Genomic DNA, 7,780 nt, shown 5'->3' on the forward strand with positions numbered 1-7,780 from the left:
ATTCTTACTCTTATTTTATTTAATATCTCTTCTGAACACTAAGCTATGCTCTTAGCAATATTCCCTGACAATAAGTTCCCTGAATTACATTCTATTACAGAGAGGCATAGGGAAAAGGAGAAAGGGAAAGGAAGGAAGAAGGAGCAGGGAAAGAAAAGGGAGGAGGAGAGAAGCAGAGGAAGGGCAGAAGTGGGGCAAGGGGGAGGAGGGGACAGGAAGAGGTAAGAAGGAGGAGGAAGGGAAGAAAGAGAAGGAGAAAAATATGGGAGGGAGGAGGAAAAAGGGGGAGAAGGGAGGAGTAGGCCACTCCTCTCACCCTCTTAGTCAAGTTTTAGTCATCATTGCCCACTCTGCTTCCATTGACCTAGTGGCAGCTAATTCCAGGGCCCTGTCTGTGAAGAGGTTCTCACTGTCCCTGCCAGCTCTTATCTGATTTCCTGAACCACTTATCTACCAGCCCTGGGAGGCTGTGAGGGCAGAACCCTCTAGCGAAACCACTGATTTCACCGCCTAGCTGCCCTTCGGATTCTGGGCCCTCACCATGACCCGTGCCTGCTGGAGGCCTCAGCTCACTTCGGATCTTAATCAGATCACCTGTGACTCTGGAGGGGCTGGCTGGTAAAGAGCAGCCAGGCCCATAGCCTGGCATTTCTGAATCCTAGGCGCCTCCTCCAGCCAGACCCCTTCGGAAAAAAGTAGAGTCCAGATGTTGGAGAGGACGATGAGCCTCGGAAATCATTTCATCCAACTCCATTTTGCAAATGAAAAGGAAAAAGAAAATAAGGAAAAGAGAACTCCTTATTGGCAATTCAGAAAAGAGGTAAATGCTCGGGTGTTCCTGGTGTCTCTGAAAAGATAGATCAGAGAAGTACAGTTCTTTTATGGGGCTCAGTGAACTGAGAAGGCAATGGTGAGTGTGGGAAGAAAAGCGGCTGTGAGCTCTCAGGACTCACTCAGAACCTGAGCCAGCACCTCACAGACTCGGGTCCATGGTTTAAGAAGTGAACACGAAATGACTATAATTACTTCCTTCAAAGAAAACATGAGTTTTTTCCAGACCACTCCAGGCTTAGTCTCATGCGTACAATCCCAGCATAAGGCACAGAGGGGGTATCAAACATTTTGCTTATAAAACTTTCAGCCCCAAATCCGTTTAGCGACTTTGCTCTTGCCTGTCTGCTGAGTAAACATGAGCCACTCCACCCCTACTAAAGCAGCTTCATCCTGTCCATGCTTGTTTTATCCTATTCATTTATTTTTATTTCTTGTGCATTGGTGTTTTGACTGCATGTATGTCTGTATAAGGATGTTGGATCGTCTGGAACTGGAGTTACAGACAGTTGTGAGCTGCCATTAGGTGCTGGAAATTGAACCTGGGTTCTCTAGAAGAACAGCCAGTGCTCTTAACCTCTGAGCCATATCTCCAACCTGCTTTATCACTTTCTTATTTCCTCTCCCCAACTTTTAGTCTTTCAACTCCTCAAAAGCCTTGATTCCTAGCTGGTGCGGGGTGGACTCAATGTCAGAGTGTCTATCTAACTTATAGGATGCCCTGGACTCCATTTTCATGCTGAAGAAGAAGATGATGATGATGAAAGAAAAACAGACAAAAAAACAAAACTGAAAAGCTATGAGCATGAGCCTTTAACGGAGAAGCAGGCCCTTCAGTGCTTGCTTCTGTTTGTATGTCCACAGTTTAGATAAGGGGCAAGAACCAAAACAGAGTGGGTAAGTGTTGCTTTCCTTTCCTTCTCTGGAGGGCGCGAGCATTAGCGCTTGAAAAGAAAGTGTTTCCTTGGGAGTTCCTGTGAAATCAGACCACTGCAAATTGGTGCCAGCCAAGTTCACTCCCAACTGCCCGTTCATTACAAAGTGAAATACACCGCTTCAACTGCCACTGGCAGCAACTGACTTCGCAGAATGTCCATTCAAATGCACCAGCTGTCTCTACAGCCCGACTTATTTCATAATAATATATGCCAAAATCCCCTGAACCTTACCAGCTTTGTTAGTACTTCCCACGGGTAATTCGAGCACAACCATCAGAACAAGCTACACTGTAAACCTGAAGGGGGACAGACAGGCTTATAACCCTAGTCCAGCCGTGGACCCAGCCGGCACAAGCTTGAAAGACTTCAAACAGGTCTTTAGCAGCTCTGTAAACAGGTGAGCTGTCAAAATGACCCCCAACACACACTCTTCCCTAAGCCACAGTTTAGCAAAACAATGAGAGCAAACAACCTCAGGAGGAGACCAAGGAATTCTTGCATCCAGTTAAAATCGTATCAGCAGAAGCTCAGCCAGAGGTTGCCTAAGGTAAATCAAGAGCTGGTTTTCTTTCGCTCAGGCATCCGCTAGCATCTAAAAAGTTCCAGGTTTTGCATTTATTGTGTAAAGCAATCATTGAAAGAATTAGCTCTATAATTAACCCCATCATCAAATAAAGCCTGGGTCAAAACTTATATACAGATTCCTGACCACCTCCAAATGTTCAGGGCTATTGTCTGTAGTTCGTCAGTTGCCTAGGGTGGTTTGTTTGACTGAGCAATCAGACAAGGAAGGAAATCAAGAATTCCTATGTGAAATCCTATTATCAAGCAGAAGCAATTTATTCTCAGATTTTTAGACTATATTTTAGTAATGTTGCCCAACATTTTATTTACTTATTTGTTTGTTTGTTTGTTTGTTTGGGGGTGAATCATCTTGCCTGTGTGTCAGCTCACTTGGTGGGTGATAGGACACCATTAAAAAGCTTTCTGCAGTGTTTTCTTCTCCAGGTTCTCTGATGGCTGCAGTTTGCAGGCGGTGAGTGAGAGCAAGGGGAGACCAGGAGGCAGTCTTGTTCGGCACCGGCTAACGTGATAGGCTGGGTCTGAGATGTAGAGGGGCGTGATGGGCTGAACTCAGAGCTGGGAGGTGTGGCAATGTCCCTCGGCTTCAGCTCCTCTGCAGCGTGCACATTTACTCACTCTGAAATAGCAAGTACAGATTTAGCCCTCTGTAAAAGAACAGAACACTGGACCCTCCGTATTAACCCCCGGTGTGCCAGGAGAGGAGACAGACTGCTGGTTTCCGCTGGTTCTTTACTCACTAGGTGTTCCTGTGCTGTTGAGTATGCAGATGTCTGGATCAACAGGACTGAGGACACTGATTACATTATCTTTCTCATTCACCTACCCAAGCACGCACACCTCAAGGCTTTGCCTGGGAAACTTCTACTCCAGGTGTCTTCAGGGCTTGATCCCTCATTTCCTTCAGGTCTTCCTTCACAGGCCATCTTATGAGAAGGTTGACTGCTCTGTGTGAAATACAACCTCTGGGGGCCTTCACCCCTCTCAGTGCGTGGCTTTCAGCACAGCATCTGTCCTCGCCTAATTTATTATGTTTATTTCTCAATTGGCTGACCTCGACCTCCTAATATTTAAACACCCCAAGGTTCAGCAATAAATCTTAATGTCTGAATCACAATGTCTAATATCCAAGACCTGCTTGAGGTGAAAAAAAAGGAGTAGGTGTTTGTGCTGTGTAGAGGAGATATGAATTATTGGCATTTTTTTTACCTTAAAAGATATTTAATATAGCCCAATGGAAATGAGTATTTAAAAAATAAAGAAAAAATTAACTAAATATAGTCAACTCCTTAAGCTAAACCACACAAAATAACTAAAGTTGTAGTAGGCAGATAGAGGTGGATATGGAAAAATATGTATATTAATAATCATGAGTGGTGCCAGGTAGTGGTAGCTCATGCCCTGTCTTGAAATTCCAAAGTAATAACATTCACAACAATAATAATAATGAGTTGTACTGTATTTTTAAAACTTTTTAAAAAATTATTGTAACATTTAGGCATCTGCCAGGTACTGTCTTAAATTAATGTCTATTTTTGGCTTGTCCTCCAGTGTAGTGAGCCCCTTCTGAATGTGGCCTGGCCCATACATCTGCTTTCCTCTATAATGCTCACAGTACAAGCAGTCCACAACTAGAAAGCATGTTTTTATACTTATGAAAATATCTATATGGAATCGATTATTACATTTGCACATGTGTGTGTGTCCTCGATGTGTTTTGTTTTGTTTTTTTGAGACAGGGATTCTCAGTGTGGCCCTGGCTCTCTTGGAACTAACTGTAGACCAGGCTGGCCTGGACAGAACTTCATCCACCTGCCTCTGCCCCCAGCACCGGAATTGAAAGTGTGCACCACCACCTCCGGACCATCTCCTGGAAGAGTTTCTTAGTCAAACAGAGCCTCGCTTACAAACACAGTTGTTGACAAAGATCATCAACTCTCATAAAAGCTTAAGATGGGAAAGTAGAACATTATAAAATGTATATAGAGACAAAATGTCCCTTTTCTGTCTTTAATGAACGATACCATCAACACTGTAGAACATACAAAGCAGAACATTTCAGTCTGAAATGTCCACCATCAAAAGGATGACTATGAAATGGCTCAGGGGTAAAGGTTTTTGCTGACACCCCCAAAATTATATGGTGGAAGAAAAGAATTAAAGCTTGCAAGTTGTCCCCTAACCTCTGTGCGCAAGCTTCAATAACAGCGCACATTCGAACGTGCACACACACACACACACACACACACACACACACACACACGTGCACAGAGTGTGAAAATTATATAAATAATAAAAAGATGATCCGTCTTCATATTCGGAGCAAAACTTTCTAACCAGAAAACTCTTCCTATGCACTCTCCATCTAACAGGGATTTGGTATTTAATCTCTAAGAGTTTGTTCTCGGGAGTGTTTCCAGAAAACACAGTCAGGCCTCCCAGGGCCAATTTACCCGGAAACACTGCAAGCCCAGCACAAGGCCTCTCCCTTGCTCAGGTGACTGGCAGCTTCAGCTAGGTATTCAGGCACTTTCTCTTCGAGTCCCAACCCATCAAAAGCCTCATCAACCCGGATCCATCCCTGCAGGGGCGCCGGTAGAGCATTTAGAGCATTAACTTTAAGAAAGGGAATCTTGAGTGGTATTGGCCTCGAGGGAAAGAGGCAGGCGAATTTCTGAGTTTGAAGCCAGCCTGGACTACAGAGTGAGTTCCAGGACAGCCAGGCCTACATAGAAATCACTGTCTCGAGAAAAGCAAAAGAAAAGGAAAGGAAAAAAGAAAGAGAGAGAGAGAGAGAGAGAGAGAGAGAGAGCTCAGATTCGCAAAGGTGGCCCAGAAGTCAGACGTTTCTCGACCGTTTGGGCAGAGAAAGCTCGGGAGGTTCGAGCGTTTCTTAGTTTTCCCAGGATGCAAAATGAAATCCTGGAAACCACTAGATAATAGCTACTTTCATTAAATACGCGTGTAATTCTAGATCTACATTAGCCATAAAAACTAGGTAGTACATAGTCGTTAAACCAGACTGTTAGTACTCAGTACTTAGACTCAATAGTGAATAAATTATCCCTATTGGTGCTAAGTATAACTTGGAGAAAATAAATACCCATCCACGTTCATTCTTAATTCATTTGATTCATGTAGCGCCGCAAAAACTAAGCATTCAAACTAAAGTTAATTGTGCTATTAAAGTGAATGTGCAGCCTTTTTTTTACACTAAACTCAAAACAAACCAAAATAAAAACGAAAAACAAAATGTTATTGTTGCCTTGGATTGGGCTACATACATTTTCAGACTCGAGTGATGACTAACACTTTCTGGGGCGCTAAAGTGGCGGTAGAAATGTGCGTGGGTTATCTCCTACAGTCAATGGCTTTTCCACTCCTACACCGCCTAAGCCCTGTCGGAGTTCCTAACACTCGTTCTTCGACTCCGGTATCGCCTGAGCAGTTTGATCTTAAAGGGTGAGCACAGTAGTAGGTTTTAAGTATGACAGCAAGCGTCCTGGGGATCGGACGGGAGCAGATCGCGACTTTACATGGAAGTCTGGCCCTGCCCCTGCATCCCAAACCCGGTCAGTCAGGCTTTCCCTCTCCGACCTCCTTCCTTCCAGGTCCCTCAACTCGGTCCTGCGCGCTTCTCCTGTGTGGAGGGAGTCCAGTGTCTAGACTCTCGGGAAGGTCTCCTTGGAACGGCCACAACAGCAGGGTAAAGTTACGGGGACAGCAAAAGGACGGCCTCCGAGCACTTCCAATAGGACGCGGCCAGTTCACGGCCCAGGACGCCCCGGGAGGAGGGGGAGGAAGTGCCGCCACCAAATGGAAGGAGGGCAGCAAGACCCACCTCCCGCTCCCTCCCGCTCCCGCCCTCGGCCCCACCTCCCCCGGCTCGCACAAAGCCGTCCCCCAGGCGGGGACCGTGACGGACCAGGCCCCGCGCCCCGCCGCGGTTCCCCGCCAGGCTAGAGCTCTGGCCCAGGACGCGGGGTGTCCGGAGTCCCCGCGCCCGCGGCCCCTCTTTCCATGCACAGCCTCGGTTAAGGCCGGTCGAGCCCCGAGCCCGGGGTGGCGGCCTCCCAACAGTGGCCGCGTACGAGCCCCAACGTCGGGGCGCTGGGGACCCGCAACAAGTGCGGGCGCCCCTTTGCACCCGGCCTCAAAAAAGTCCCCCCACTTCCGAGAGGTCCTGCCCGGCACCTGCGCGAGGTGGCGGAACAATGCGCGGGCGGGAGTGGCGGGGCGCGGCACGCCCACGGGCCCCGCCATCGCGGCCAGCCCGCTCCTGTTCCAGGCCGGGGCCCGGGCTGGGGCGCACATGCACCCCGGGGCCGCGGTGGCGAAGATGGCCGTGTCTACAGTCGCATAAAAGCCCTTTGTTGAGCGCACACAAAAGCGACCCGGGCCGCTTCTCCAGCAGGCCCCTTTGGCCTAATCGAAGGAAGTCGACTCAACTTCCAGCGGCCCAGGAGTCAGGCTGGGAGCACCTTCAGGCAAGGGGCTTAACCAGAGGCCTGTAACCATCTACAAAACCTCATCCGCGCCCAAAGGGTCGTCCGGTCAGGGCGGTGGGAGCTGAGGTCATTCGTCTGGGTGGAAGCAAAAAGCCCACGTTTTCTACCAAGGCCCCAAAGGGGTATTAAACATTCACGTTCGTGTAGGCTCTCTCCCCTGAAACGGAGTGGAAATATAATCCGAGAGGCTTTGTATCCACCAAAAAGAAAAAAAAAAAGTGAAAAGAAAGAAAAAACAAAAACAAAAACCAACAATAGCAACTTAAAAAACACAACAAACCAGTTGCCATTAGCCCAAAGTGGCAGCAGCAGCAGCCGCCGGCGCGTGCGATCCACTTACTTGTCCGACTCTTGTGACATGTTTGATCCAATGAACTCGTTCCCCTTTTCCTGGAGCCTCAGCCTCTGGTGAAACTGGACTTTCAAGTCTGTGCAGGTGAAGGTGTGTGCGAGCGCCCGAGATGGCAGAACAAGAGCTACAGGTAATTCTGCTTTCGTCCCCCCTCACCACTCTCGCTCGCCTGCTCGCTCGCGCCCTCACCTAGCCGGAAAGGTGGGGTGGGGGGGGCCCTCGCATGGGGCCCGCGTCGGAGGCGGCCCGGCGCGGAGTCCTCCCGGACCGCGGCAGGGGCGGACACAGAGCGGAAAGCGGCGGACTTGGGCGGCCACAGGTAACTTTCTCGCAGGGAGCCGAATTCTTTCACTGAAGGGTACACGCTCGAGGGCCGAGCCGCGCGGTGATTGGCTGCGGAGCCGCCGCAGGTGAGCTGCCATTGGCAGAGGCGCGCTCAGGTAAGGCCCTGCTCCCAGCCAGCTAGCTCTGCGAAGTTTACCTGAGCGGAGCGGTGGCACGCTGGCCGCTCTGCGGGGGCCGCGACCGACTCAGCTACTTGCGACTTCCTTCCCTGACCAGGGGCTGGG

General features: G+C 48.8%; 1 protein-coding gene across 2 annotated transcripts in view; it reads right to left on the reverse strand.

Moving 5' to 3' along the window:
• Window positions 1-7,520, reverse strand: part of Grhl2 (grainyhead like transcription factor 2) — a 123,228-nt gene extending 115,708 nt beyond the window's left edge. For both annotated transcript variants that reach the window (XM_055626749.1, XM_055626747.1), the window contains exon 1: window positions 7,200-7,520. In XM_055626749.1, coding sequence (XP_055482724.1) covers window positions 7,200-7,219 — 20 coding nt within the window. In that variant the 5' untranslated portion in view covers window positions 7,220-7,520. The remainder of the gene's footprint in view (window positions 1-7,199) is intronic.
• Window positions 7,521-7,780: the final 260 nt, after the last annotated feature.

The sequence above is a fragment of the Psammomys obesus genome, unplaced genomic scaffold, assembly GCF_907164565.1.
Source record: "Psammomys obesus unplaced genomic scaffold, mPsaObe1.curated_primary_1811, whole genome shotgun sequence".
NCBI classification, from domain to species: Eukaryota; Metazoa; Chordata; class Mammalia; order Rodentia; family Muridae; genus Psammomys; species Psammomys obesus.